The 26754-nt window shown below is 52.8% G+C and overlaps 13 protein-coding genes across 13 annotated transcripts; 7 read left to right on the top strand and 6 right to left on the bottom strand.

Annotated features, from left to right (window-relative positions):
• Positions 1 to 45: 45 nt before the first annotated feature.
• Positions 46 to 2346, bottom strand: BO66DRAFT_388310 (putative carboxylesterase). Its single transcript, XM_025646524.1, has 4 exons — positions 1763 to 2346; positions 1613 to 1636; positions 1283 to 1561; positions 46 to 1171 (listed from the first exon to the last, which is right to left on the bottom strand). The coding sequence occupies exons 1-4, from the start codon at positions 2091 to 2093 to the stop codon at positions 141 to 143; spliced, it is 1665 nt and encodes a 554-aa protein (XP_025508079.1). The 5' UTR covers positions 2094 to 2346; the 3' UTR covers positions 46 to 140.
• Positions 2347 to 2851: 505 nt separating this feature from the next.
• BO66DRAFT_388309 (uncharacterized protein) lies at positions 2852 to 3765 on the top strand. The gene has a single exon (XM_025646523.1). It carries the CDS (start codon positions 3274 to 3276, stop codon positions 3475 to 3477), a length of 204 nt encoding a protein of 67 aa, XP_025508078.1. The 5' UTR covers positions 2852 to 3273; the 3' UTR covers positions 3478 to 3765.
• BO66DRAFT_388308 (uncharacterized protein) lies at positions 3635 to 4010 on the top strand. The gene has a single exon (XM_025646522.1). It carries the CDS (start codon positions 3674 to 3676, stop codon positions 3881 to 3883), a length of 210 nt encoding a protein of 69 aa, XP_025508077.1. The 5' UTR covers positions 3635 to 3673; the 3' UTR covers positions 3884 to 4010.
• A 47-nt stretch (positions 4011 to 4057) lies between these two features.
• Positions 4058 to 5021, bottom strand: BO66DRAFT_388307 (uncharacterized protein). The gene has a single exon (XM_025646521.1). It carries the CDS (start codon positions 4651 to 4653, stop codon positions 4435 to 4437), a length of 219 nt encoding a protein of 72 aa, XP_025508076.1. The 5' UTR covers positions 4654 to 5021; the 3' UTR covers positions 4058 to 4434.
• BO66DRAFT_145092 (60S ribosomal protein uL5) lies at positions 4867 to 6008 on the bottom strand. The gene is made up of 4 exons (XM_025642098.1): positions 5940 to 6008; positions 5651 to 5798; positions 5272 to 5521; positions 4867 to 5183 (listed from the first exon to the last, which is right to left on the bottom strand). Exons 1-4 carry the CDS (start codon positions 5940 to 5942, stop codon positions 5057 to 5059), a joined length of 528 nt encoding a protein of 175 aa, XP_025508075.1. The 5' UTR covers positions 5943 to 6008; the 3' UTR covers positions 4867 to 5056.
• A 149-nt stretch (positions 6009 to 6157) lies between these two features.
• Positions 6158 to 7659, top strand: BO66DRAFT_425786 (small nuclear ribonucleoprotein-associated protein). The gene is made up of 6 exons (XM_025650251.1): positions 6158 to 6365; positions 6461 to 6469; positions 6545 to 6616; positions 6693 to 7119; positions 7175 to 7219; positions 7280 to 7659. The coding sequence occupies exons 1-6, from the start codon at positions 6342 to 6344 to the stop codon at positions 7360 to 7362; spliced, it is 660 nt and encodes a 219-aa protein (XP_025508074.1). The 5' UTR covers positions 6158 to 6341; the 3' UTR covers positions 7363 to 7659.
• A 191-nt stretch (positions 7660 to 7850) lies between these two features.
• Positions 7851 to 9137, top strand: BO66DRAFT_388304 (pyruvate transporter MPC1). Its single transcript, XM_025646520.1, has 4 exons — positions 7851 to 7983; positions 8184 to 8256; positions 8439 to 8597; positions 8702 to 9137. Exons 1-4 carry the CDS (start codon positions 7911 to 7913, stop codon positions 8772 to 8774), a joined length of 378 nt encoding a protein of 125 aa, XP_025508073.1. The 5' UTR covers positions 7851 to 7910; the 3' UTR covers positions 8775 to 9137.
• Positions 9138 to 9233: 96 nt separating this feature from the next.
• Positions 9234 to 12306, bottom strand: BO66DRAFT_468093 (putative amino acid transporter). The gene is made up of 2 exons (XM_025652624.1): positions 9767 to 12306; positions 9234 to 9696 (listed from the first exon to the last, which is right to left on the bottom strand). Exons 1-2 carry the CDS (start codon positions 11828 to 11830, stop codon positions 9532 to 9534), a joined length of 2229 nt encoding a protein of 742 aa, XP_025508072.1. The 5' UTR covers positions 11831 to 12306; the 3' UTR covers positions 9234 to 9531.
• A 100-nt stretch (positions 12307 to 12406) lies between these two features.
• Positions 12407 to 16829, top strand: BO66DRAFT_417508 (putative cation chloride cotransporter). The gene is made up of 4 exons (XM_025649684.1): positions 12407 to 13214; positions 13271 to 13862; positions 13912 to 14077; positions 14130 to 16829. Exons 1-4 carry the CDS (start codon positions 12683 to 12685, stop codon positions 16683 to 16685), a joined length of 3846 nt encoding a protein of 1281 aa, XP_025508071.1. The 5' UTR covers positions 12407 to 12682; the 3' UTR covers positions 16686 to 16829.
• Positions 16830 to 17287: 458 nt separating this feature from the next.
• Positions 17288 to 18662, bottom strand: BO66DRAFT_456995 (3-hydroxyacyl-CoA dehydrogenase family protein; the record flags this gene model as incomplete). The annotated part of the gene is made up of 6 exons (XM_025652164.1): positions 18396 to 18662; positions 18156 to 18338; positions 17928 to 18093; positions 17835 to 17855; positions 17646 to 17772; positions 17288 to 17570 (listed from the first exon to the last, which is right to left on the bottom strand). The coding sequence occupies exons 1-6, from the start codon at positions 18462 to 18464 to the stop codon at positions 17288 to 17290; spliced, it is 849 nt and encodes a 282-aa protein (XP_025508070.1). The 5' UTR covers positions 18465 to 18662.
• A 1824-nt stretch (positions 18663 to 20486) lies between these two features.
• BO66DRAFT_388299 (uncharacterized protein) lies at positions 20487 to 20806 on the top strand. The gene has a single exon (XM_025646519.1). It carries the CDS (start codon positions 20527 to 20529, stop codon positions 20764 to 20766), a length of 240 nt encoding a protein of 79 aa, XP_025508069.1. The 5' UTR covers positions 20487 to 20526; the 3' UTR covers positions 20767 to 20806.
• A 1178-nt stretch (positions 20807 to 21984) lies between these two features.
• Positions 21985 to 23604, top strand: erg12 (mevalonate kinase; the record flags this gene model as incomplete). Its single annotated transcript, XM_025643378.1, has 1 exon — positions 21985 to 23604. One exon carries the CDS (start codon positions 21985 to 21987, stop codon positions 23602 to 23604), a length of 1620 nt encoding a protein of 539 aa, XP_025508068.1.
• Positions 23605 to 24303: 699 nt separating this feature from the next.
• On the bottom strand, positions 24304 to 26530 carry BO66DRAFT_313695 (uncharacterized protein; the record flags this gene model as incomplete). The annotated part of the gene is made up of 4 exons (XM_025643398.1): positions 24304 to 24758; positions 24921 to 26106; positions 26185 to 26391; positions 26477 to 26530. 4 exons carry the CDS (start codon positions 26528 to 26530, stop codon positions 24304 to 24306), a joined length of 1902 nt encoding a protein of 633 aa, XP_025508067.1.
• Between the last annotated feature and the right edge of the window lie 224 nt (positions 26531 to 26754).

The raw sequence follows: 26754 nt of genomic DNA, 5'->3' as shown, positions 1-26754 counted from the left end.
TACGTCGTAGATAATACTCATACATTTTGTATATGCATGGAATGTCACCTAAGCCATGTCGGTTCTCTAGTTGTCAACCAGAAGACCATAGATAAGACACATTTCAATGCCAGTGGATAGGATGGGCTCGAGATTCATGATTATAGCTTCGCAACGGAAGCGCTGTCTGGCTCACCCACCTCCCTCAAGGCCTTCCAGACGCGCATGGCCTCATCCCAGAAGGCATCCTCCTTGATCTGGACCGAGCCATCCGGCAGCAGGGTCCTCAGCTGCTTATGACCCACGGTCCCCCACTGGAGATCTGATTCCCCGTGCACGAACTTCTTCAGGGGCTCAACCAGGGCGTTCCAGATGACGGCTTTCTCCTGGGGCTCGACCCGTTCCCCATTGCCCCAGAACCAGATATACTGATCGGTGGCATGGGTCACGCCCCAACTGGGCGGGAGGGACTTATCGGCGCACTTCAGCCGATACTCGACGCGGTACCGATACACCAGGTTGTCTGTTGTTGATGCCGCCTCCCCCGCCCCCCCCTCCGGTGCCGCCGTTTCCGCCAAGGCATGCACCAACCCCCGCTGCATCTTATGCACCTGCATGTCCGCATAGACGCGCCCAAAGGCATCGGTGCGCCAATCCCGGACGCCTTTCGGGAGCTTTCCGTCCGGGTAGTACAGCTGCAGGAGGGTCTCGACCAGCGGCCGCGGGTACTCGGCGCTCAGGCGGTCCCGCAGCGCGGGGAGGGAGTCTTCGGTGGGCGGGAACCACGTCGCGTAGAGGTTGCGCTCGTCGCGGCATTCGCCGCAGAGGATGCGGATGTTCCGGGCGCGGAGGCGGCGGGCCCAGGTGCCGTCGTCGAGGGAGGTGAAGAGGTCGCTGGCGATGAACGTGCCGTCGGTGGTGGGCCGGAATTGGTTGTTGCTGGGGAGGGCCATGGCGGCCTGGAGGAGGGTTGGGGCGGGGACGGCCCGCAGGCGTTCGAGGCGTTCGGGGCCGGGCAGGGTGCAGGGGATGGACAGCTGGTGCAGGAGCTGCGTGAATTGGGTTTGCGCGGTGGTGGGGGGTTTGGGTTGCGCGACCGGGCTGTTGGACCAGATGCAGACTCTTTTGATTATGGATTGGTCTGGGGGCAGGGAGAGGTCGTGGGAGAGTTGGTGGAAGGTTGAGTAGGCCCCTTTTTTTTGAGGTGGTTAGTTTAGGGGTTTGGGGTTTGAGGGTAGGGTAGGTAGGGGATGGTGATTTCCTTTTTGCAAAATGATGGTGTTTTGGCACCGGGATAGCGTACCTGCTGAGTATCCTGCTACGGTGATCTCGGAGGGATTCCCCCCAAATAGACGAATGTGATCCCGGGTCCATTCTAGGGCCAGGCGTTGATCCCAGAAGCCGTGGTTGCCCACGCTCTCGTTCACGGAGGCGGCGTCTTGCTCCAGCTCGGAGGAGTAGAGGAAGCCGAACACGTTCAGGCGGTAGGCTGGGAGGACGACGATGGCGTTCAATTGGGCTTCTCCGAGAAGAGCGGCGGCGGAGAATGCATTGGGGTCTCCGAATTGGAGGAATCCACCGTCTGAGGTGGTTGTTAATCATCATGGAAGAACAGAAGGGAAAGGCGACTTACGGATGAAGAAGAGAACTGGCCAGCCTGTTTGATGTTGAGAATTGAGTCTGAGCGCGCGGTTTATGATATGCAAAGCACATGGGGGATTGTGGGGACAGCAATTGGTTTTGTCCTATCTCCTTGTTGGGGTTGGAGACAGATATCACATACCATTCTCAGGTGCCTTGCCTGTAGGAACCCAGATGTTGCACTGGAAACAATCCTCCGTCCAGCCGTCCTCGGAGACCACATCCAGGAATCGAGGCTGCGGGCAGATCCCCGTACGCCCGTCCGCACGGCCTGGTTGATCTTTCGAGCCATACGAGTAGGAGGTGGACAGCTTCTGGGCCTTGCGCCAACGTTGCGGGGGCGGGTGGGCGTAGCGTACCCCGCCGAAGTAGTGGCAGTAGGGTTTTTTGGTGGTTTTCTCGTGCAAAGCAACTCCTTCGATGTAGCCGTGTTGGCCGAGGAATTGGCGATAGGGGTGCCTAGTATATTCCATGGTGATTGTGATTTGGTTCAATGCGCTGGTGAGGAGGTGGGGAGGGGACTGGAGAAGTGGGTATGTATGTACAGGCCTGTAAACAATGCCCCCCCGAAAAGACCGGCTTGGGACTATATAAGGACGAGGAGTCAAGCAATCGACCGAGGGACTGATAATCGAAACTATTGACAAAAGAAGATTGTTTGACTGATAGCCGAGCCGAGACCAGGGCGCGCGGAATGGTGATTGGCACCAGAGAACAATTTCGATGATAAGAAGATGCGGAGAAGAGGAGAAAGAGAGGGTGCCATTCCGCTTCGGCTCATGATCTGGACTCCGACCATGACTGGTGGCCTGAGGCATCAAGGCCGCCACTGTCCCCGGATTCTCGGCTTGACATGCTGCAGCTGGATGAGCTAGCCTGCTGCCACTCACATTTACTACCTAGGCACTTTACTAGGCACTTTACTAGGTACTCTCTTTCTAATCATGATCAGCGAGACAACATTCGATTATCTCCTCTTTCCGATCCCCGCATACGTCAGCCCGGTCCGGTGACTATGACTGGGACTGGAGGAGCATCCATGGATGGATGAATCATGGATGATGATTCATTGCCCATCCTTTCAACGTCTCCATTATTGGCTCATTTGGCCTAGACTCGTACTTTTGCCCCTCCTTAACGATGAGCTTGTGGTTCTGATGCATCATCATTCCCAGGGTCTGTTTCACAGTATTGTCCCGGACCCCCCTCTTCTTGACCCCTCCAGAGGTATATTACCTCCTACTCCGTCGTCCCATATGCTTAGGTAGATTTGCTTTCTTCCAAGAACTCAGTATACTGTTTCCTTGCAAGCCGATTCCAAACCAAGTTCTAACATTATTGTCAACCTCTGGTAAGTGGACTTGACTTCATGATCTGACTTCTTCGAGATTATCTCGTTTTCGCTGCCATCAAAATGACGCCGAGACTGTCGTGTCGAATCTTAATCTGGGCGCAAGTGTCATGTAACTTTGTACACACCACAGCGTTTGTACCCTTCTGTACACCACTGTCGCACCTACTGTCACAGGCTTATGCACATCATCCCCATGCTTCCCCCTCTTGTGTCTCCTATTCTTCAACTCACGAAGTGAGCAGTTGACACTGCATCTTCGCCCATCCATCTTTCTTCAACCCCCCATTCCAACTGAAACCATGAGCAACGACCAGCCACAGTCTCCCCGTCACTGGCACGGAGACCCCGGGAACCGTCACGAGCATCTCAACGTCTGGGTCCGCGGTGGTCCGTCCTCCCCCTACTTCCGCCGTCCTTCGGTGCCAGGCGGATCGGTGTACACTACCGCGACCGGACCGGAGATGACTACCGATAGACGTGTATGTCTTCGTCTATTCTCATAAGCCCTCCTGTATCACATGCCTTTTGTGTTGTGTTCGTCATATGCTATTCAAGCGTTGGAGTCGCAAAAGCAGAGACCAGCAAACCTCATGTAGCAAGCACAGCACAGCACAGTCTCTCTCTCTCTCTCTCACAACACTCTACTGACACATCTAATAGGGCTCGAGTTCCTCTGATATGTCTTCCAACTCCACCAACATGTCCAGCAGTCCGCCTCGGGCCCCGGACCGGAGACGCTCCAGTGGCCAAAACTCATCCTTGTTCGAGGGTCTGACTAGTCAGAAGCGGAACTCGGCCGACCCCAACTTTGCGTCACGCCGTGAGAGCTATACCGAGCAGGCTCAGACGGGTGGGATGTTCGCCCGGTGGTGGGATGGATACACCCGCGGATCTAACCAGGGAAAGTAAAACCACAGGAGGTGTATATCTTTGGTAGTAGGTAACAAGTTTAGTCTTTTGTATCCGCTGTCATATTTTGTTTTGTGTTTGTGGTGAGAGAAAAGGAAACCCCTCAGATGTCCTTGTTGTGTGTATGGGAGCAGAACATGTTGACGGGCTGGTTCGATATTATGTCAAATATGCATCGCAGTCATAGTGTATTCTCATGAGATCAGTGTTCGGCTCAAGAGGTTCATGGCTTCTCTCGTTCAGTCTTGGCCAAGGCCTAGATAGGGTGTTTGTCCAGAGGACGGGTTCCAGGTCAGCAGTAACCCCCGGATGGTTGGTGAAAGGAAATAAACATGGGACATTAGACCCAGAGATAGCAAGGCCGGTATGATCGACCGGGGCATGAGATTAAGCATCAAGGTCAAGGCGCTTTTGGACTAGTGCCGTCTGGGGTAAAGAAGTCTAGAGTTCAAGATCCGATCAATTCGCGTCTGCTACGACCCTACAGCTACGGTCGATCTACATCCAGACTGGAAACACAGAGCCGGGTCACAATGCCCATGCCTCTAGCACTAATCCAGGAAAGAAGACGAATCCTCGAGGGAGATTGCCAAACAAGACAAGACATCCCAAGGGGAAGAGGAGAGAAGAGGGAAAGACTGACTCGCCATCTGAAAGGAACCAAAAGAAGGCAAATTCCAGAATAGACGAAGCCAGCAGGCCGAGATGCACACCATGCAACTGCCGTTTGATAGGGCAGGCAGGAGGCAGAGCAAGAAGACAATGAGCATCCGAGAAGAATGAATGGCATCATATGTCATCCAGTAAAATTTTCAATCAATGGTTATGCGGAAAATCATTCACCCTGTGTGAAAGCCTTCATTGAGAGAAAAAGTGGGATGTGTCTTTTGAGGAAAATTGGGGGGGAATTTCATATCTCTAACACGCCTAACCTCATTGCCGTGATAGAAGCATTTAAGTTTCAGAGCAGAGCGACAAAAAAAAGTTGGAAAGAAAAACGCCTGCCCTCTTTTTTCTGTCCATTTTTTTCTTCTTCTTTTCGGTCCCGAGTTCGGTGCCGTTTCCGTCATAAAAGCACATAGCCCTTTCAGAATTGCTTCCTTTTCCCTTCTCCCGTCATTGAAGACTTTCGTAAGGGAGAGAAATCAAGATGACTTCCTAAGGGAAAGGCATTTACCGGACGATACCGTCGAAGCGGTTCTTGAACCACTTGATGGTCTCGGTCTGGTTGATGCGGTGCTGGGAGCCGACTCTGGCCTTGCAGCGGCGGCGCTTGGCAACACGCTCACCGGGGCGGGTCCTATTGGATTACCATTGTCAGGAATCGAGTCGGAGACGAGATCTGGTTGGGGGATATGGTATTCCCCAAAGTCGAAAGGGCCACTCACATGCAGCAGTAGAAGTCCATGCCGTAGATACCGATTCCGGGGTCGTACTTGATACCAAGATCGATGTGCTCGGAGATACCGAAACCGAAGTTACCGGTCTCGGAGAAGTTGCGCTTGCGGAGCTCGTACTCCTTGACCTTGAGGCCACGCTCGAGGATCTCCTCAGCCTTGGGGCCACGGACGGTGACGTGGACGGAGATCTTTTCGTTACGGCGGATACCGAAGGTACGGACGGTGTAACGGGCCTTGCCTGTAGGTTGCAAAAAAAGTGGTCCATCAGCCCAACTGTTTCCCTCATTGCGTGGTGTTCTTTTCCTTCCTCTTTTCCTTGTCGTCCTTTCGTTCTTCATTCATCGGATTCGGGATCGGGCGTTCTTACTGTAGACCGGAGTCTGACCGCTCAGCTGCTCGAGCACCTTAGCAGCGCGAGTAAGTCTGTCACCAGACTCGCCGACAGAGATGTTGAGCACGAGCTTCTGGATGCGCAGCTCGCGCATAGGGTTGGCGCTCTTGTCCTTTCCTTCCGACTGCATGGCGAGAAAAAAATTATGTTAGAAAATTGGGTTTTCTTCGATAGTTTTGGAGGGAGAAATTCGAGATCGATCGCAAAATCCAGAGATTCTGGACAATGAAGTGCTGGAGATTGAGCTGATGGGAGGGAAACCTACCATGGCGACTGCTTTTGGCGTGAACTGGTCGACTGGTTGAGTGAAAGAGAGACAGGATCGAAAAGTGTGGAAAAGGGAAATGTGTGGGTTGGCCGTGTGGGAAGCGAGAGCCCTTAGTGGCTTGGCATCGGCGCTTCGGCGCCAAGACCGCAAGAGCCGCGCGCTTCACCTGACATGGGCAAGTTGGGAACCTCAAGTCCAGGTCGGCTCGAGCTCAAGTCAGTCGGTGCCAAAAGTTCCAGCTAGCCTGCTAACCTACTTGCGCGCCTGCTGTCTCCCCCCGGATCACGGAGTGAAGTTAACCAGAAAAGAAGCACCTCTTCTTTTCCCCTTCTTCCTGACTCCCACTTCCATTCTTTGAATCCTATCCAAGTCGCATTCGTGCGCAAAACACCGCCTAACATGGCTAACAAGCAGGGCAAGATGGTAAGCTGCGTCACCTCCCCCCACCCCCTCTTCCTTTGATAATGGATGGATTGAGTATCATAGAACAATTTGAGCTAACTGTTTACTTCCTCTAGCAAAACCTCGTGAGTCTCCAACCGTGATGATGATTATGATGCCATCTGGTGGTCGCCGTGATTCAGCTCTGACTTTGACCGCAGATCAACTACCGGATGAGAGTTACCTTGAACGATGGCCGACAAATGACAGGACAGATGCTTGCTTTCGACAAGGTACTTACTTTCTCCCAAGCTACTACACTTCACTCCGACCTTGCCTGGTTGGATGCATGTTGACATCTCTGCGCAGCACATGAACCTTGTCCTTGCCGACACCGAAGAATTCCGTCGCGTCAAGCGGAAATCCAAGCCCGCCGCGGGGTCGACCACCGCGAGCCTGGTCGAGGCCGAAGAGAAGCGAACCCTCGGTTTGACCATCGTTCGTGGTACTCACGTCGTCTCTTGCTCCGTTGATGGACCCCCACCCGCCGACCCCTCCGCACGTTTGGGAGTAAGCGTCCCCGGTGCTGCCGCTGCCGCTGCTGCTACCCTTGCTGCTGGTCCTGGCATTAGCAAACCCGCTGGACGTGGTCTGCCGGTCGGACTTGGAGGCCCTGCTGCTGGCGTCGGTGGCCCGCCCCCTCCCCCTGGTGGTTTCCCCGGCTTCCCTCCGGGTGGCTTCCCCGGCGCGCCGCCTCCGGGCTTTGCTGGTCGCGGAGGACCTGCTGGAGGACCTCGTAAGTACCTCTTATATTAGCCGTCATTGGCCTGATTGACTAAGCGATAATCTAGCTGGCTTCGCTCCCCCTCCTGGATTTGCGCCCCAAGGTGCTCCTCGTAAGTAACTCTATGTCCATTGACTATATTCTACGTTAACTAACATCTATTTCGCTGCAGCGGGTGCTTTCCAACCTCCTCCGGGCTTCCAGCCTCCGGGCCAGGGCCGGGGCTATCCTCCTCCCGGGTTTGGCGGACGGTGATTTGATAGTAGGTGGCGTGGCATGATAGCGTACAATCTGACCATGACTTCAAGCATGGCAGAAATCGAGTTGAACGTCGAGCATGAGGCTCAAACCTCTCGCTCATGGTTGGCTTATGGAAGCTTCAACAAATGAAAGCACAGCATCCTCAATTTATCAGGCAAAGGCGTTTCGGCGTGTGCGGATGCTCCTCAGATAAGAAAAGGTCGACTGAAAACAACAAGGCTAGGATCGGCGGAAGCAATGGTAGATATTCTTCCAACAAGCACTGTACTATTCAACTATAATGAGACCCAGAGCTTTATTTTCTTTCACGGTGTCGGACAGGAAAAGCGTATCACTCCGTACTGCATAAAAGCCCCGTAGACCGGAGTCAACGAACTCCGGCAACTGGCCAACACGTGACCTCATCCGAGTCTCTCCGCCCGGCGACGGCGCAGTGACGGGGAGCGCAGCAAAGCAACCCTCGCTCTCTCTGCCTTCTTAACCCGTTCTTCTCCTCTCAGCGTCACTCTCCGCTCCATTCATTCTTGCCTTCGTCGCTCAACATGGCTGCTGTAATCAAGGCAATCAATGCTAAGATCCGTTCCAACAAGGTTCTGGACTATGTCTGCTCTACACGTACGTGTTGCGCCCCGGTTCCCTTCCCCGTGCCCTGACCGAGATCGGCCGGCAATGAAGTCCTGCAGTAAGACGGACAGAAGAGACGACGAAACAGCTTGTCTCCGTCTCACAACGGGCAATTGCTCGCAGCGCTGGGATCATACACATTTTCCAGCTGCTAGTTCATGTCCTCGACTAACCTCTTTATTATCATGCAGATTTCTGGGGCCCTGCCTCCAACTTCGGTATCCCCATCGCCGCTGTCATGGACACCCAGAAGGACCCCGAGATGTACGTTTCACCCAATACCTTCCCTCCCCCCCCTTTCATCGCGCCTTCACCTTTCGTCCCGCGGCCAAGACGGAAAAGTGAGAGAAGAAGGAGCATCTCGCCCCAAAGAACATTGAAACAATCATCAACACAAAAACAAGAAATCGGAGCCCTGACGCTGATCAAACCCCTGCCTCCCACAGCATCTCCGGCCAAATGACTGGTGCCCTCGTGATCTACTCCGGTACCTTCATGCGCTACGCTCTCGCCGTCTCCCCCAAGAACTACCTTCTGTTCGCCTGCCACGCCGTCAACTTCTCCGCCCAGCTGACCCAAGGTTACCGCTACCTGAACTACTGGAAGTGGGTTCTCTCTTTCCCCCCTCAGACCCCTCCCAATATCCGACCTACGTGGCGGTCAAACTGTCCCAACAGACCACAGAAACTAATATCTATCCCAAAAACAGCTGGGGTGGCCGTGAAGCCAAGCTCGCCCAGGCCGCTCAGCAGGGCAAGGAAGCCACCGAAGCCGGCCAATAGACAACGCCTCTTCGCCCTGTCTCTCTCGCTCTCGCTCCCTCCTTATGAGGTTTTCTCGTCCTCTTTTTCTGTGCTGCGGGTGTGGCGGGGGTGGTTCGCTGAATGGAATTGCGGGTGTTGGGAACCTGTATGATGTAGCAGTTAGGTAAGGGGAGAGGGATTTACGGATCATTTTCCTTTATTCCTTTGTCTGTAAAGGGGGGCTGGCTGGCTGCTGCTGTTGCTTCTGATTACACGGTTTTGTGGGTTCTCGTGACTTTCTTCCGGCTCCTCCGCTTTCCGTTACTAGCAAGTTCTTGCATGGCGGGTTGCTTTGGTTTTTTTTGTATATAGCTCTCTCTCTTTTTTCCCTCTATCGCGTCCTACTAGAATTGGATATTGGTCCGGTTAGGTTCCCTTCTTCGTATAGTCTTTTGAAGTGTCTACGCAGAGCTCTTGATTGTCTTGTGGGTTCATGATGTATAGTGCGTAAATTGGCAATCTCGTCTAGAGTCTATATCGAACATGGCAAGAAACCGGTCGAGGGAACCAGAGCAGATAGGGAAGGGCTGGGTTGATGTTGACAATGGTCTCGTAACCAAGCACAGAGACAGAACAAGCAAGTAAGCAAGATAATCGAACAGACAGAAGAGCTATGTATCTGTAACAACAGTAGTGGGCATCACAAGTCCATCATATACGTACTGGACAATTCGTTAAGGAAGGATCGGAGATCAGAGGAGGTTCAGTAGACAATTCGTGGAGCAATCTATACAGATCAGGAGTCGCAGTATCCCGGAGGCTTGACGTCACCGCCATTGATCCAGTTGCTCAGCGTCAGCGATGTTGTGTACAGACAGCTGAGGACACCGAAGATGGCCAGAGCTATGTCGGCAATCTGCTGTCTGCGAGACTGAGCGCAGGCTTTGAGGTGAAGTAGAGGCTGTGTGATACATTGTCAGTGATAAGGTGACAAAGGACGGGAAGAGCGGTGCAAGGGCTCAAGAGCTTACCGGATATACATAGATCAATGGAACACAGGCGAAACTGCCAACGAGCGACACAAACTTGTCGAGATCTTCGGCGCCGCCCCAGGCGACGAATGCGCAAATCATGACGAGGAAGAATCGGAAACAGTTCTTCTTCCACTTGATCCAGGGGTTATACTTTCCACTACGTGTGAACAGCTCGTTCTCCATGATACGAATGGCAGGGAAGAGCTGCAGCGGGGTGCTGAGAAGGATGGCTAGAGAGTAGAGGAACTGCACCGCGTTCACGAATTTGTCATCCTGGGGAAGGTTCAGGATGACAACAGTCTTGGTCGCCGAACCGTAGGCTGCATAGCTGACGGCGCCAGCGGAAAGGAACACAATCGTGATAATGACCATGACGCCAGCCAGAACACCGGGGAAGCGGTGAGGTTCCTTCATAGATTCTTGGATGGGGATGATCAAGCCAATTCCTTCGTACGTGAAGATAGCTGTTCCGATGAATAGAGTCCACGTGGACGGGTTAAAAGAGATGATGTCGGAGATACCACCCTGGTTCGAGATGGTAAGAAAATCATAGTAGAAGAGATAAATCAGACCAAGCAGAATAAAGAGATCAGCGACCAGTGCGGTAAAACCAAGTTTGCTGATATCGCGGATCAACGAAAGAGGAAGGAAGATGACTAGCTGCAACAACACCATGAATTTGATGTCAATGAAAGACTTGCAGTTGCTCACGGCGAGGACGAAGGCTTGTAGGTTCTCCGCGGTAAACACGATGTACGCCGACACGAAGCCTAGCTGGCTCAGAACAATCGAGCCCAGGATAATGCGCCGCATGTGTTTGCCGTAGAGATGGCCGCCAATATCACCAAACGAGCCATCAACCTTCAACCGGGTGTTGACCAGGAGTATGAAGCAGTAGAAACTGAGAAGCGACACTGCAAGCAGAACCATGCTACTGAACAGCATCCCTCCATTCAAGAAAGCCCTTGGAAGGAATAGAACTCCCGTTCCCACAAAGGACTTAAGTAGTAGAAGAGCCGCTCCTGTCACCGTGTTGTTTCCAGTGCCACCGCGCGGCTTGCGCTTTCTTCTACCAGCCGTATCCGGGCGAAGCAAAGCCGAGTCTTCACCTGGTTCTCTACCCTCAACTTCGTCATAGGTATCGGACGAGAAGTACTCGTCAGGACCCAGCACCTCATCATCCTCTTCTAGCTCTTCACCCGCAAAGTGACCATACAGGGTCAAGAACTCAAGAAAGCTGCTTGTCGGAAACTGAGGTTGGCTGACGGGCACCTGCAAACCTGAGTCTTCAGAGTCCCCAGGGCCTACAGCTCTTCGCAGATAGTCCCTGCGGAACCCTCCCGGCACACGAATGCTGTTGATGTTCATGGTTTCGTCTTGGGGCAGAGGCCGGTTATGGCTGAAACTCCTACTCCGTTGCGGTTTACGCAGGGAATTACCAGCTTCTGCATCTTCCGCCCATCTGTAAACCTGCCTGGTTATGTCACCACCCTGGAGCTGCAAGCTGGAGAACTCGTCGTCCGCGTTACTGGCGGCATCGCCCGAGAAATAGTAATCTCGGCCTTCTCCATTTTGAGGTTGTACCAGATGCCGCTTGACAACTTCCGGATCTTCGTAAGGACCCGCTGAATACTCCGAGCCCTCTCGTCCGTCAAAGGATCCGTAGTTCGATCGAATGGGTTGGTTTAGTAGAGCAGGAGACGCGGTCTGTCTGGGCGGAGTTCCTACTCTCGCTGGCGGCGATTTACCCATATACTCCTGGAGAGCAGAGGAGATCATTGAATGGCCCGGGCCTGGTATGGAGGAGGGATGGTCGACTTTGCGATAATCATCGACGGTGCCACTTGCCGACTGCACGGGCACGGGCACCTGTCGGGATGAGTAAGAATGATTGGAGGGAGAGGGAATCGGGGACGCCAGGCGGGCGATCGAGGCATGCCTCACCGAGGCGTCGGTTGCAGGAGATCTAGACCGCATTGCAGAGGTAGAAATTGGCGACGATGAACGGGGCCGTAAAGACGAAGAGCCCTCCCCATTGTCGAATGCCTTTGGGGATGACATTTTGGCAGATGAGTTAGAAGTGTCCTTGTGCAAGGATCAGACAAACCCTGGAACAATCCCGAAAACAATTCGTCTATTTGAGTTTTCGGAAGTGAACCAAGATTAAGAAAATAACCGGTTTGACAGATGCTGGTCAAAGAGCAGAGTTCGGGGAGAAGAGAGAGAGAGAGGGTGTGTGTGTGTGTGGAGGGGGAGAAAGAAGAATAGCTAATGAAGGTCGAAAGAAAGCCGGGGATAAGTGCAAGCCACAATTGATTCACCGCATTAGACCGACAGGGACACTAACTAGCTAAGCCTCCTGTGAGTTGACTTAGCTAGTCTCCAGCCTATTTTGCAACGTAACCCGAAAAAGGATGAGGCGGGTGAAATGAATCATGTCCACCCTGTAACATAGTCTATATGTAGAAGAATGATGAGAGATCATCGATTTAGTCGCAAACGAGGCAATACGAGGAGAAGCACAGACGATTTGCACTGTTTGTTTAGGGGGCCACATGAGGTCATCGCCGCCCGATGAATTTGCTTGAAGATAACGGTTAATCAAACACGCGATTGGCATCCATCCATCCATTCCTCCCCCCATATCTCGTGCTCGTGCTACTTGCTTACCTTCCTTTCCCTTTACTCTCCATTCTGTTACACGAGGATTACTGCTGTCGCTGTTGTCACATTACTCTCCTCGTGACTGGGTCAGCAGTAAATTCCTTATCGCCGAGTCCGCCTGCCCTTCCAATCTTAGTCTTTCCCCGGACTTGACAGTTCTCCACCCCACCCTCCCAATTTTTATCGGGGGTGCTTGCATGCAGGCCAGGCGGACACACTCACTCAAAAGGAGTGGAGGCGCTGAAATCGATGACTGACCAACGGGCCGCCAATTCTTCGGACTCCCTGTCTCGACGGAGGCCCAATTTCTCCACGCGCACCGCTGAGGAGGATGTCTCCAGATTAGACCCTAGTGAATCGACTAAAGCATCACCGGAACACAGTAGCAAAGTCTTTCAAGGAACAACTACAGTTCCAAGTCGTGAGAACCATCGATATGAACCGCTGAGGCCATCTACACGTTCGCCTGAGCGGCACCGTCACTCACTTCCTACCAATCTCTTCAGTAATGTTACCCAGTGGTGGAGCGGACAAGGCAGGGATGGAAGACACGACTTTCCCAGGGAAGGGACTCTTCCTCCACCCCCAGCTTCAGGTCCCTTCAGAGAGTCTGGCGTAGACCAGAAAGAGCGCGAGGCTCAGAACCGAGCTTCCGACAATCCTGACAAGCTGGGGACATTTTCAGGAGTCTTTGTACCAACGACATTGAACGTCTTGAGTATTTTGATGTTTCTCCGGTTCGGGTTCATCCTTGGACAAGCTGGACTGCTGGGAATGCTAGGTAAATATACTGCATGTCGTATCTAGACACACCGATGACTGACTGACAGAAACAAGGTCTACTTGTCATTTCGTACACCATCAACCTGGTGACGACCATGTCGCTTTCCGCCATCGCGACTAATGGCACAGTCCGCGGTGGTGGCGCATACTATCTGATTTCTCGCTCACTGGGCCCGGAGTTTGGTGGCTCCATTGGCATTGTGTTTTACCTTGGATATGTGCTGAACACTGGTATGAATGCGGTGGGTCTGGTTGATTGTTTCAAACAGAACTTCGGCACAGAATCCGGCACCTGGGCCAATTTTCTCGAAGAGGGCTTCTGGTGGCAGTATCTCTGGGGCACCATAATCCTAGTCCTCTGTACTGGAATATGCTTAGCTGGAAGCTCGATCTTTTCCAGGGCCAGCAACGGACTGTTGGTCATCCTGCTGGTCGCAACCTTCAGCATACCATTATCTGCCATAATCATGAAACCGTTCAGCATCCCGAGAATCGGAGTCGAGTTCACGGGCTTCCGCCTACAGACGTTGTTAGAGAATCTCAAGCCCAAGCTCACGAAGGGTGCGGCAGGCAGCCAGCTCCCAGGACGTGAGAACTTCCAAGATCTGTTTGGTATCTTGTTCCCTGCTACTGGTGGTATTTTCGCGTAGGTACGTCTCCCACGACCATAGTATACGAGACTCACACATCAGCAGCGGTGCTAGTATGTCTGGGGATCTCAAGAACCCTAGCAAATCCATCCCAAAGGGCACTCTGTGCGGCCTGGGGCTCACATTTGTGACTTATACTTTGGTGATCGTCGCTATGGCTGCCTCCATCACCCGTGACTCATTTTACAGAAATGCCAATGTTGTACAAGTAGTGAGTGATTGCATAAAAGACTACGCATTATCACGTGCTAATTGTATGGCAGGCGAATCTCTCCGGGGCTGTCATCCTCATGGGGGAGTTTGCAACCAGTTTCTTTTCATCATTGATGGGAGTTATCGGTTCGGCCAAGCTTCTTCAAGCAATTGCACGAGATGGCCTGCTTCCAGGGCTGGGGATCTTCGGCCAGGGCACGAAGAAAGCTGATGAACCTGTCTACGCGATCATCATAACCTACATAGTCGCTCAGGTTACGATGCTGTTTGACATTAACCAGATTGCCTCATTCGTTACCATGACATATCTCATGACATTCCTTGTCACAAACCTTGCCTGTTTTCTGCTGAAGATCGGATCTGCTCCGAATTTCCGCCCCTCCTTCCACTATTTCAATTGGCAGACCGCAGCAACAGGCGCGTTGGTCTGCGGGGCAAGCATGTTTTTTGTGGATGGCGTCTATGCTTCAGGTTGCGTTGCGATACTGATGCTACTCTTCCTTCTCATCCACTATAGTTCACCGCCCAAGCCATGGGGGGATGTGAGCCAGAGTCTGATCTACCACCAGGTGCGAAAGTATTTGCTTCGGCTTCGGCAAGAACACGTCAAGTTCTGGCGACCCCAGATCTTACTATTTGTGACCAACCTGGAGGAACAGTCTCGGATGATTTCCTTCTGCAACTCTCTGAAAAAAGGGGGCTTATTTGTACTAGGTCACGTTCTTGTCACCGATGACTTTTCCGCAGCCGTGCCGGAAGCCCGGCGTCAACAGAGTGCGTGGACCAAGTTCGTTGAGAATTCTAAAGTCAAGGCTTTTGTCAATATCACGGTCTCTCCAACACCAGAATGGGGTATTCGCAATGTTGCTTTGAGTGCGGGACTTGGCGGAATGCGACCGAATATTGTGATCATCGATCAGTTCCGTAAAGGCCGGTCCTTAGTGGAGAAATTCCAATTTCCAGGCCGAAGAGATTCAGGACGAAAAGACTCAGGAGGTAGACGCATCTCGCGTGAGGCAATCTCAGTGACAGACAGCTCGCCCGAGACACCAATGGCCTGCCGAAGCTATGTGACTATCTTGGAGGATCTCCTCTTCAAGCTGCGCATGAACGTTGCTGTGGCTAAAGGATTCGAAAACCTCGAGCTGCCCGGTCCTCAGGGACAACATATGAAAAAGTATATCGATCTTTGGCCCATTCAGATGAGTGCAGAGCTAGGCGCGGATACTGAGAGCAAGAAGAATGTTTTGACTACGAACTTCGACACTTACACCTTGATCTTGCAATTAGGGTGTATCCTTAACACCGTCCCATCTTGGAAAAAGACATACAAGCTGCGGGTATCAGTATTCGTCGAGTACGAGACTGACGTGGAGGACGAACGGGGCAGGGTCGAGGCGTTGTTAGAAAAGCTCAGAATCGAGGCCGAGGTCTTGGTGTTCTGGCTTGCCTGCGGAGACCTCAAAACATACCGTATGATTGTGAATGGTGAAGTGACTCCAGAGACGGAAGATTATGCCGACCATGTTCACGAAGCTCTCAAGGATGAAGATTGGTGGCAAGACATTCGACGAGCTCGTAGCGTTCTCGAGGCCCATGACCAAGCCGAACTTGGTAGAATCGCCCACTCAAGGGAGAGGATGTCCAGCTGGCCTGTCCAAAGCCCTGAAAGTGGTATTCAGCGACCACCGCACCAGCTGGTTGGCGGACTGCGAAAGCTCATGCAGTCATCCAAACGACGACGATCAATCTCCAGCTTCCGTGGCCTCGGAAGCGTCAGTCTGGGTATGCAAACCCATCGCCTGCTCGATGCTTTCGTGGACTACGACGTCTCCAGCGAGTCCAGCACAAGTGACAGCAGCGACGAGGAGTTTGAACCATACCGGGATGATAACGAGTCTGATGAGGAAGACGAGCATCACCAACACGACTACTCCCATGACCCCGACCAAAGCTCCCAGCAGAATATTTTCAGCTCCATCAAAGCCAAACAAAGAGAATCATCTGAATCTGTTACCCCGGACCAACCCGTCCCCTCGATCATCATGACCGCCGACACTGGCACAGACCCCGCAGGAACCCCTCAAACTCCCCCATCACCATCAACTGTCCTCCCGCGGCCCAAACCCTCCCGCTCACCGTCCAGCAACCGCTTCAGCTCCTCCCCCATCCCTGAAGCCCGCGTCAACACCGAAGAAGAAGGCGCTGGCCCGTCCATCATGTTCGCCGCTAGCTCCTCCCCGCCGCGCTCCGCCTCTCACCACCGAATTGAATCCATCTATACCCGCCGTTCATCCTCCGGGCCCTCGTCTGTTTTTGCAGCGCGAGCGGCAGCCGCATCTGGGTACCCACAGCAGGCGTCTGTGCCCTTCTCGTTCAACGATTTACCAAGCCGGGCGCAGCACCTGATTCTGAACGAGCTAATGGTGAGACATAGCGAAGACACCGCGGTGATCTTCACGACACTGCCATCACCGTCCGAGGGAACGGCGCAGAATGAGACGGCGAGTGCTTCGTACCTGAGCGATCTGGAGATCTTCTGGCAGGGTTTGCCGCCTTGTTTGCTGGTGCATAGCAACAGTATGACTGTAACGATGAACCTGTGATGTTTCTTGTATTGATGTTGTAGAAAAGTTGCCGAGAAAAACGAGACAGCAAAAGAAAAAAAAAGAGAAGAGAAGAATATATTGAAGAAAAGAAGACAAGAAAGACGCATGAATTACAAGGGCAGCCGCATGTATGATATAGCAGCTCGTTGATGTATATTTATGTACCAGCACATTGAAGATACCAACCATTCGAAATCTACTGATCTAGAGATACTGACTCCTATGCTCATAATGGGCAACAGGGGGCTTATCTTCATAATCTTTTTTAACTCTGATTGTAATCCATGTGTTGGTGACGGAATATATTCATCAAAAGCTTGTAAGCGTAAACATACCTTAAACGCACCCGAAAAATGAAAACAAGGAGTGACAAAAAAACAAAAGTAAATAAACGCCAGTGCCGGAGATGCAGTATATGCCAGGAAAAACAAGAAAAGAAAATATCAGTCAAACAGCTAGGCTGCCCATACTTCATAGACCAAAAATACTCTACATGCCCTTCCCCGATAATCGATAATAAAGATCAACCACGTAAACCAGACTCAAGCCAAGTAAGCTTCACAGAACAGTACAGTACAAAGCACCCACACACCGTCTCTTTACTCATTATAATCAAAAAACCCAGTGCCAGTCTTCACCCCCAGATGCCCCCGGTCCACAATCTCCCGCAGATACTTGCGTGGTCCGTCGGGGATGCCCGACCGGACCTCCGCGTAATGCTCCTCGATCGCCAGAATCACGTCCAGCCCGGCCACATCCATCTGCTCGCAGGGGCCCTTGGGAGTGTGCAGGACGGCCTTGTACATCTGGTCGACCTCTTCCGGGGTGGCGATGCCTTCCTCCAGCACCATCAGAGTCTCCCGCTTGATGGCGGCCCAGATCCTAATATGCCCGTGGGCATTAGCATGTGCAAAGGTTCGGGGGAGATTCATGAAAAGATGGGCTTGGGCGAGGTACCGGTTGAAGATGTATCCGGTGGAGGATTTGCGGACGTGGAAGGGCTGGAACCCATGCTCGCGGGACTCGTCCATGAGGCGGGGGATGATGTCGGGGCGGGTTTTGTCGGTGCCCATTATTTCGAGGACTGTTGTGGGATATATATCAGTTTTTGTTGCTGTAAAGGAAGGGGGAGGGAAGGGCTCAGACCTCGTGTTTCTGGTGGCCAGACTGAGTGGATGAGGTGTGTTTGTTAGTTTAATTATTTGAAGGAGTTTGAGTGTTTGGTCAAAGGAGACTGACAAGAGTGCAGATTCACGAATCGGTCATCGGCTTTGAACTCCAGGCCGTCGCAGACCTCCGTGATTGAGTAGCTGCTGGAGTTCGACGCAATGATGATATCTGGGTCGGCTTGGTTGTCGAGCTGCTTGATGATGGAGCGTTTGCAGTCTAGATTCTCGGGGACACACTGGTGAGGTTTTAGAACTGGTACCATAGCCAGGCATTTCTGCTTCTGACGGAGATACATACCTCAATGACGAGCCAGGATTCACGGAGCGCCTTGTCCAGATCAGCAGCGATTAGCTCGATGATTGGGCCGTGTTCACTAGGTGATGACTCTTTGCGGCGCAGCTTCTCGATGGTGCTTGATGCTTGGGATAGCTGATTCGAGTTCTTGTCCACGATGTACACGGGTCGTCCTAGACGAGACCACTGAGAGCAGTGGTTATTAGCACGGACTGGAAGAGTGGTGAGCTTGATGCCGCATACCATGTAGGCCAGACGCGAGCCTTGTGTGCCTGCACCGAGCAGGGTGACAGCGTTCGAGATTCGAGTCATCTTGATTGTTGGTTCGAGTCTCTAATAATCTCTATTGATTGAGGTAGTTAGACAGCGAGAAAAGTTGTGATAATGTTTGGATTGTCTTGTTTAGATGTTATCTTCAGATGGTTGTTTCTGCTGGAGAACAAGCCTGGCTTTATAGATTGAGTCCGCAGGTCCCTTCATTGCTGCCAGAGCAGCATTGACCCCAAGAATTCCACTCTGACAATGCTTCCAGGCTGGCGATCAATGAACTCATCCATGATGGCTACAGTGCACGTTGTGGAGTCTTCGAGAAAGGGATGAAGTTCAAAGTCATGGGACAAGTATAGAGTGTCAACAGTCCGGGCGGTAGCGAACCATATTTCCTGCATCAGACGAACCTAAACCCATGCACTGTTCCGGTGAAGGAAAGACCTGCAAACACCTGGCAGTTTGGGAAAACAATCGCTTCAAGAATTGCAGCCACAAGGCCATTGATCTCCACTTCTGACGTACTATTCCTTCGACTCGGCTGTCTGCTAAACGTCGTCGATCTCTCGTTTTCGACTGGCGGCAGAGCTGCCGAAGTGCCACCTGCTGCTGCTGCGCTGCCCAGTTTCCAATCAAGGTTTGTGGCTTGCATAGAGCCTCTGGACGCTTGACTAACACCTCAATTCATCCTACGGACATAGACCGCGAACGTTACCCAAGACCTTTCAACCTGCAACCGCGCGCGATATACTTCTTGACTGGCTTGCGCAATGCCCATGGTTGCTGTCAACGAGTCCATTCCTGCACTCGTCACAACCTGGCCAAACCGTGCGTGAATTATCCCTCTGCATCCCCAGCAAACCAAATCCCCTTCACAGTCAGGCTAATCGGGCAGTCTCTCCAGCTCGGGAAAGAGGCTCTGTGGTATGTCAACAAGAGGCCAGGTAGGACTGGAACAGGTTGCTGAAATGGTTTATGCTCTGGACGTCGAGGACCCACCAACCCGGTATTGTCCTGCAATAACCACATCAGGAAACGATGAAGACTAAGCGACAAGGTTTAACGACTCGGCCTGGCAGTAGCTGTGAGGGCGTAGTGCTCATCCCATGCAGCATTCTGATTGTCATCCAAATAGTCACCGAGATTACCAGGCAGCAAGTTCAGATAATCTGACGCCACTTTCCTTGGTTTTTTTTTTTAATCGGCAAAGAGGCCGTGAAGAACTTTTCAGCGATGAAACATTGACATGGCGGATGGTAGCTGTGCCCTGGTCTGCGCGCTTCTGCGCAAGTCCAGCGGCTTCGTTCGCGTTGATGTGTATAGCCTGCACTTTTCCAGCCGGTCATCGTCCGTTGGCGAAACTCCAGAACTCCAGCTAGTTCTCTCATCTCCGCATGGGGTTTGCTATTTTATCCCGCTGCATTATGCCATCCTGCATGATACCATGAGGATGGAAGAGCTATTCTAACATGTGTCAGATACCGTCGGGCAAGTCAAGCGGAACCGAGTACCAAAGATACTTGGCAGTCGTCAAGTATGGACTAGTAGGGAAACTTGGTGACCATGACCAAATTCATGGTGATGCTCACTGGCTGCAGTAGCACTCGCAGACAATAATGTCACCGCCAAGATGAGGGGATTGCAATATAAAAAAGACGTACCCTCCGAGAAGTGAGACATCAACAATCGAGGTATTCGACCTGTCGGCCGAAGAGGATGCTCATAGCTGATCCATCGACTCCAACATCAACCCTACTGCCAATCAGTCCATGAAGATGTAGCCATCGTTGCAGTATTGTGTCCTACAAGCATAGAAGACTTTGTACAGGAGGGGAGCTTTTTCGGTCAGCTGGGTGTGATGCCTGGGTCTTTGTGTTGCATAGGTAAATGTCCGAGTGGGAGATTGACTTCCAAAAACATTCCGATTGCAATCTGGATTGCGGCTGCAGGTCTGTAGCACTCGGACGGACGATGTCCAGCGAGGGCATCATGGCAGCAGCTCGAGGGTATTTAAGCTGGACTGCAACCGCCCATCATGGGGGAGTTGAAAGTCTCCCTTCTCTCCAGATCATCAAGCTTCATCACAACGAAACCGCCTCAAACCACCATGCAACTCAGCTCTTGGCTGTCCTTTCTTGTCGGCTGCAGCCTGTTGACCGCCGTGGCCGGTCAACGTGATCGCTGTTACGAGATTCGAGACTACGGTCGAAGTGGACGTTGCCATCGTTGTCGAGATGGCTATCGCTTCTATCAACGGAGCAACTGCGATTATGATAGGCGATGCTGCTATGGATATTGCATCGACGACCGGCACTCGGATGGAGTGACTGAAGGAGGTATGCTTTGAGCCAGCCTTGTACTATCTGTCATGCAAACTCGAGAGATTGAAAGAGAGAACTGACAGACCTCGAGACCAGAATGAGTCAGTGCTCTAGTCGAAATTACTGAGCTTGTCGGCCGCAAAGCAGGACACATGGTTACACCAACCGCGGATGGGAGGCCCAGAATGTTTATTCATCGTGGTGTAGCCATCTTGTTATTACTCATAGGACTACTGATCAAAGCTTACTCCGCATGCCTTCATGTTACTCGTAGTTTCGGGCTCTGTTGGGGCTCAACTGCAATGCTGGTAGGATAGACAATGTGTACCTAGTAGTGACACCCACCATGCTGCTTTATGTGCGTAGACTAAGCCATAGATCATATAGTTACTCAAACAAGCGACGGTAGAGACCATGATGGGGAAGAGGGGCCCGAATGGTTCTAGAAGTATAGAAAAAGCATAACTAAGTTGGTCCGAGCTGCAGCTGAGGCTTGATGCTGCTGACTGGTGTCAGCCTGAACAATCCTGCATAAAGAACAACTCAGCCGACAGCAGGGAAGCTACAGGCGGACTCACAGCTACCGTGTAGAATCCAGTCTTCATGGACACCACCCCCGGGGCCTTGAAAAACGCCTCAGCGCTGCCTCTATGACAGCCGGGGTCAAAGAATGGTTGATTGATTGTTTGTTTGTACTCCGTAAATTGGTTGCCTATCACGGTGCGGACAAACAAGAACCGCCGGTGAGTAATGAGAAATACTTTCTGTGTGATTGGTGGACTGGAGGTGGATGAGAAAGAGGTGGACACCTCAGGCTAGCCCAGGCCTTTTTGGAGTTTCTTCCCCCCAGTCAAGAAACCCCAATCAATAGTAAGTTAGCAGTTGGCACTTGCGAATCTCACTCCAGCTGAACTCCCTCGCTCTCACTCACTCACTCACTCACTCACTCCCCTTTTCTGTCTTTCTCTCCCAATTCCTTCTTCTCTATCCCTAATTTCTTTTTTTTTCTTGTTCGCAAGTCTTCTTACAAAAAGCGCGATGCTTTTCACTCGATTCAACATCTATTCTCTCCTTCTTTAACTCCCTTGACTTTGTCCTTGTCAACCTCGACATTCGTTCGCGCCTTCTTTCTGCTCTCTCCCCTTACATCTCCATCTCCATCTCCGCCATCCACGACCCGCCCCTCCCTCCCTCCCTCCCTCCACACTTATACTACCACCCCTTATTAGTCAATTCCACCAGGAATGCACAACGGTCGCGGTCGTCGCAAGCCTGGTAGTCTCAGAGCGTCTAAGAGCGGTCAACGTCGCACAATGTTACACATTATTTCCGATCAATCCCTCCCTCCCCGTGCAAAGACGGTTACCGTCTGCGACGATAGCCCTGACACCTCCGACGCCGCCTCCACGACTTCCACCAACACTACCAGCATAACTACCTCCAGTCTGCCTGCGACGTCTCCTACCATCGAAGCAAGCTCCATCAAGAAAGCTATGGCCCGGAAAGCTTCGTCTCCTATGGCCCCGCCGTTCATGGTGTCCGCGCCGGGAAAGGTCATCGTCTTCGGGGAACATGCCGTGGTACACGGTAAGGCAGCCATGGCTGCTGCCATCTCCCTCCGCTCCTACTTCCTCGTCACCACCCTGTCCAAGTCGCAGCGCACTATCACCTTAAACTTCCGAGACATCAAGTTCGATCACACCTGGAACATCGATGAGCTACCATGGGACCTCTTCAAGCAGCCCTCCAAGAAGAAGTACTATTACGACCTGGTCACATCTCTCGACACCGAGTTGTACGACGCACTCATACCCCACGTCCAAGACGTATCGCCCCATGCGCCGGAGGATTTACGAAAAATCCACAGTCGCTCTGCCCTAGCATTCCTATACCTCTTTTGCTCCCTGGGCTCTCCCCAGAGTCATGGCGCTATCTACACCCTGCGCTCTACGATCCCTATTGGTGCTGGACTCGGTAGCAGTGCTAGTATTTGTGTCTGTATGAGTACGGCCCTACTACTTCAAATCCGCACGCTAGCTGGTCCCCACCCCGACCAACCCCCAGATGAGGCGGAGCTTCAGATTGAGCGCATCAATAGATGGGCTTTCGTTGGAGAAATGTGTATGCATGGAAACCCGAGTGGAGTGGATAATACGGTCTCCGCAGGCGGTAAGGCTGTGTTCTTCCGGCGCGAAGATTACACCAAGCCGCCCACGGTGGTGCCGGTACCCAACTTCCCCGAATTGCCCCTCTGGTTGATAGACACGCGACAGGCCCGCTCCACCGCGGTTGAGGTTGCTAAGGTGGGCAAACTCAAAGAGGAGCATCCCCTGGTGACTGAATCGATGCTGGATGCAATTGAGAAGGTGACCGTGTCTGCTAAAGACGCCATCAAGAATACGGATGGCAGACCTCTGGACCAGATGGAGCTTGAACGTTTCGGTTCCTTGCTCCGTATCAACCACGGGTTGCTTGTGTCGTTGGGCGTGTCGCATCCGCGACTGGAGCGAATCCGCGAGCTGGTTGACTATACCGACATCGGATGGTCCAAGTTGACTGGTGCCGGTGGAGGTGGATGTGCAATCTCTCTTCTCCGCCCAGACGCCAGCGAGGAGTCTCTACGACAGCTCGAGCAGAACCTTACCGACGAGAACTTCACGAAATACGAGACCACTCTAGGCGGTGACGGTGTCGGTGTCCTTTGGCCGGCAGTTCTGCGCAACGGCACCGATGAGGAGGGTGGTGAGGAAATTGATCAACAAAAGTTTGAGAACGCCGACGGCCCCGTCGGTATTGAAAGACTCGTAGGTGTCGGCGTTCAGGAAAAACGCGAAGGCTGGAAGTTCTGGAGACGGGCAGTATGAACAGGCCTGACATTCGTCTTCCCCTGCATCGCTTCCGATCTCCTCATCTCGCCATTTATTTCTGTTTGGCAGTTTCTCATGACCGCTTACTCCCTGAACAGGGGACCGAGCATTATATGATTGCATCTTTCATACCTACGTTTAATCACCCCCATCTGGAGCACTTGATGCTTTTCACTTTTTCCTTTCCATTCGACCTCATCAGCCTTTTCATTTCTGTGTATCATAATTCCCCTGGGACTTCACTTGGGCATGCGTGCCTCTTGCTTGGGTTATTCCACTTTAACTCCATGAATTCGCTTCCATTCTGCTTTCTACGCCTTCATATTCTGCCTTTCTTTTCGGGCTCCCCCAAACCGCCTTTTTTCTCCCTTTTCCCTTGTTATTAAATATTGTTAGTTTAGGTGTTAGCTGGAGTGAGAAGGGACAGTACGCGATTGAGGTATTTGAAACGCTGGTTCAATGTGAGTCACAGTTCAATTGTCGGAAGTCAAATGTCGATACCATCCATGTGAGGAAATAGTTACCCTTGCAGACAGAAGTCATCCTGTCCGATATTATTCTTTACGCGGAGATTGTCATGCAAAGTGCAGTTCATACAATTCATACAATAAACTGGGTATCCAGCATTCATTCTCATAACTATATATGTACATGTTCTCGCGCGAAAGTGTTGCCTGTGTTTATTTAACCCAGGATTCAGCCCATGGTCGTCTCCCACCCCTTTTCCATCATGACGTCCATCCAATACACCTCCGGTTCGCCGGCGTCCATCCGCCGCCACACCTCGCGTACCAGTTCCAGACAGACGCCGATGGGCTTCGGGGGTAGGACATGCATGAAGGAGGTGAGACGGCCGAGAATGAACCGGCGTGTCTGGGAGACATCGATGGCGTGGGCAGAGATATTCGGACCGTTGCTGTCGAGGTTGGTTTCTAGGGGTGGAAGCCGAGGGAGCCGGAGCTCGCTGCTCGAGGCGACCAGGAGGAACGGCTGCAGGCACCGGGTGCGGGATTCGAGCGGGATGGTCTTCAGGCGCGAGAGGGTGGTGAGGGCGAGTTCGGTCAGCCAGGTGTCGTATTGGGAGGCCGACGCAGGCGCGGGGATGGGTTCAAACGGGGGCGGCCCCGGCGGTGCCGTGGCGGCGGCGGGGGCTTCGCCAGGGCTGGGATGCAGAAGGGCAGGGTCGCAGAACCAGTGCTGCGAGCTGCCGAACGCGGGGGACAGGAAGGGATCGCGGTTGTTCATGGACATGGACATGGACGACGCATCCTCGGCGCCGCTGGGGGGGCTGCTGCCCGAGGCCCGTTGTGGACGCAGTCGTCGACGCAGCAGATCGGGAAAGACGCGGTATAGCTGCATCAACCCGGTGCAGCGGTAGACCTCGGCCATGGTGAGGAGATGCCACACGGGGGTCTCGTCGTCGCCGGGACTGATGATCTCAGCCTCCGCGGGGTGCGCGAGTCCCAACAGTCGTTCTTCGAGTTCCTCTGCTCGCTCGATGGCCTGCTGCGCCTGTGCGACGTCGGCGTGGGACGTGAAGGTGCGACAGCGCATCCGCTTTCTCTCGCGGCGCACCAGCCGCCCCACCTCTTGGACGGTGAATTGGGTGTCACGCGCAATCCCCGTCCACGGGTGAGGCACGCGCTGTAGGACGAGGGATTCCTCAGGCCCCGCGGCCGTGGTCCCGCACAGGACCGCGGAATCGTCGGCGACGAAGGACAGGAGCATTTCCCAGTAGATCAAGGCCTCTTCGAAGAATTGATGGTTGTTGCCGCGGCCTGTTGTTGGGCTCTTCTCGGGTCTTGTATCGAGATGGTTCCGTAGTAGATTGAAGAACGAGATGCCAAGATCTTTGGAATCGTGCCAGCTTGCCGTTTGGCCCAGCATGAGAAGTGCTAGCAGGGACTTGTCGTCCAGATTCGACTCTTTGCTGATGATGTCGACGGCCTCGTTGCGCATCTTTCGGCCCAACGGTCCGAACTCGGGGAAGTCGTTCACGAGGGTGGCCGCTGCCATGCTCTGCATAGTCCGACACATAGCGAGGGATGAGCCCCAGAGCCGAGACACTGTTGATCGGAAGGGGTTCATTTGGCTGTCATAGCTCGAGAATAATGCCGCCACTTCTTTGAAATAGTATTCGATGAGGGTCCATGATGGGTTATTTAGAGGTTGTGAGATCGAGGTGAAGTCTCGTTGCGGTACTTTCGAGTTGGGAGGTGGATAATGGCGTACGATGGTGGATGGTGAGAACCCGGAGAAGCTGCGAGGTTCATCCTGCAGTATGGGCGCTGCTAAGGAGGATAGACCAAATGGATCGTCGCCGTGGTTGGGCGACCCGAAATTGAAGATCGAGCCGTCTTGAGGCGCTGGAGTTGGCCCCGAGGCAGAAGTCGGAGTCTGATTGCATAAATCTGCGAGCTCGGGAAGTGTACCGGACTGTTGTAAATCCCAGAGACTATCGCATAAAGCGTGCGGGCCGCCCAGTGCCAGCGTGCTCGACTCGACCTGGGCGTCAGGAGACGTAAGATTGAAAGAGCCATCGTTAGCGGTTAATGAAGGCTGTGTGGGGGGGTCGACATGATCCGGGGAACCTGAGTTATCCGGAGGTCTAGCATCGGATCGAGCGCTCGGCTCAGCTGTAGTTTCATCGGAAGTCTCATGGGCTGTATCAGGGTTGCGGTCTGGGTATTTGGTTACCCATCGTAGCGACTGAACGTATCCAGGGCAGTGAACTCCTAAGCGGGTGCATCGACTGCAGTGAGGTCTTTCTTCTCCACATTTGACCTGGAGAAAGAAGGTATCATTAGATTTTCGTGGGCTGTGTGGTGTGGGAATGGAACTGATAGCACCGATAGGGAGGGCGACTCACCCGTTTGCTCTTGCACCTAGCACAGCCATTACGGGATTTCTTGACGCGACGCATTATCAATCAATAGCGGGCTCATGGTAGGTTAAGGATAAGGCTAGTGATTGAATTGGCATGTTAGGAGGGAGGCGAACGAGAAGGAAGGATGTGCTGGCTGCGGTTGCAGGTGACGACGGACTGGGGGGGATGTGCGGGGAGCAGCGGCGCAACGCCGGTAGGGGAATTTTATCCTCTTTGGGAAATCCTGCGGTCTGGACTTAATCCAAAGTAGCCGGAGTTCT

This window comes from Aspergillus aculeatinus (genome assembly GCF_003184765.1).
Source record: "Aspergillus aculeatinus CBS 121060 unplaced genomic scaffold BO66scaffold_4, whole genome shotgun sequence".
NCBI classification, from domain to species: Eukaryota; Fungi; Ascomycota; class Eurotiomycetes; order Eurotiales; family Aspergillaceae; genus Aspergillus; species Aspergillus aculeatinus.
Note: the sequence above shows the minus strand (reverse complement) of the source record. Positions and strands in the feature narration are given on the sequence as shown.

What these genes read in the sequence shown, in the direction of transcription:
- BO66DRAFT_388310 (XM_025646524.1), bottom strand. Translation starts at nt 2,093, where the DNA reads ATGGAATATACTAGGCACCCCTATCGCCAATTCCTCGGCCAACACGGC. An exon ending in GCCAGTTCTCTTCTTCATCC is followed by an intron (nt 1,562 to 1,612) that starts GTAAGTCGCCTT and finishes CAACCACCTCAG; the next exon opens with ACGGTGGATTCCTCCAATTC. An exon ending in CGTAGCAGGATACTCAGCAG is followed by an intron (nt 1,172 to 1,282) that starts GTACGCTATCCC and finishes CTCAAAAAAAAG; the next exon opens with GGGCCTACTCAACCTTCCAC.
- BO66DRAFT_388309 (XM_025646523.1), top strand. Translation starts at nt 3,274, where the DNA reads ATGAGCAACGACCAGCCACAGTCTCCCCGTCACTGGCACGGAGACCCC.
- BO66DRAFT_388308 (XM_025646522.1), top strand. Translation starts at nt 3,674, where the DNA reads ATGTCCAGCAGTCCGCCTCGGGCCCCGGACCGGAGACGCTCCAGTGGC.
- BO66DRAFT_388307 (XM_025646521.1), bottom strand. Translation starts at nt 4,653, where the DNA reads ATGCTCATTGTCTTCTTGCTCTGCCTCCTGCCTGCCCTATCAAACGGC.
- BO66DRAFT_145092 (XM_025642098.1), bottom strand. An exon ending in CGGTCAGACTCCGGTCTACA is followed by an intron (nt 5,522 to 5,650) that starts GTAAGAACGCCC and finishes TGCAACCTACAG; the next exon opens with GCAAGGCCCGTTACACCGTC. An exon ending in ATGGACTTCTACTGCTGCAT is followed by an intron (nt 5,184 to 5,271) that starts GTGAGTGGCCCT and finishes GTAATCCAATAG; the next exon opens with GACCCGCCCCGGTGAGCGTG.
- BO66DRAFT_425786 (XM_025650251.1), top strand. Translation starts at nt 6,342, where the DNA reads ATGGCTAACAAGCAGGGCAAGATG. An exon ending in AGGACCTGCTGGAGGACCTC is followed by an intron (nt 7,120 to 7,174) that starts GTAAGTACCTCT and finishes GCGATAATCTAG; the next exon opens with CTGGCTTCGCTCCCCCTCCT. An exon ending in TGCGCCCCAAGGTGCTCCTC is followed by an intron (nt 7,220 to 7,279) that starts GTAAGTAACTCT and finishes ATTTCGCTGCAG; the next exon opens with CGGGTGCTTTCCAACCTCCT.
- BO66DRAFT_388304 (XM_025646520.1), top strand. Translation starts at nt 7,911, where the DNA reads ATGGCTGCTGTAATCAAGGCAATCAATGCTAAGATCCGTTCCAACAAG. An exon ending in GGACTATGTCTGCTCTACAC is followed by an intron (nt 7,984 to 8,183) that starts GTACGTGTTGCG and finishes ATTATCATGCAG; the next exon opens with ATTTCTGGGGCCCTGCCTCC. An exon ending in CGCTACCTGAACTACTGGAA is followed by an intron (nt 8,598 to 8,701) that starts GTGGGTTCTCTC and finishes TCCCAAAAACAG; the next exon opens with CTGGGGTGGCCGTGAAGCCA.
- BO66DRAFT_468093 (XM_025652624.1), bottom strand. Translation starts at nt 11,830, where the DNA reads ATGTCATCCCCAAAGGCATTCGACAATGGGGAGGGCTCTTCGTCTTTA. An exon ending in CATTGATCTATGTATATCCG is followed by an intron (nt 9,697 to 9,766) that starts GTAAGCTCTTGA and finishes TGTATCACACAG; the next exon opens with CCTCTACTTCACCTCAAAGC.
- BO66DRAFT_417508 (XM_025649684.1), top strand. Translation starts at nt 12,683, where the DNA reads ATGACTGACCAACGGGCCGCCAATTCTTCGGACTCCCTGTCTCGACGG. An exon ending in GCTACTGGTGGTATTTTCGC is followed by an intron (nt 13,863 to 13,911) that starts GTAGGTACGTCT and finishes ACACATCAGCAG; the next exon opens with CGGTGCTAGTATGTCTGGGG. An exon ending in ATGCCAATGTTGTACAAGTA is followed by an intron (nt 14,078 to 14,129) that starts GTGAGTGATTGC and finishes ATTGTATGGCAG; the next exon opens with GCGAATCTCTCCGGGGCTGT.
- BO66DRAFT_388299 (XM_025646519.1), top strand. Translation starts at nt 20,527, where the DNA reads ATGCAACTCAGCTCTTGGCTGTCCTTTCTTGTCGGCTGCAGCCTGTTG.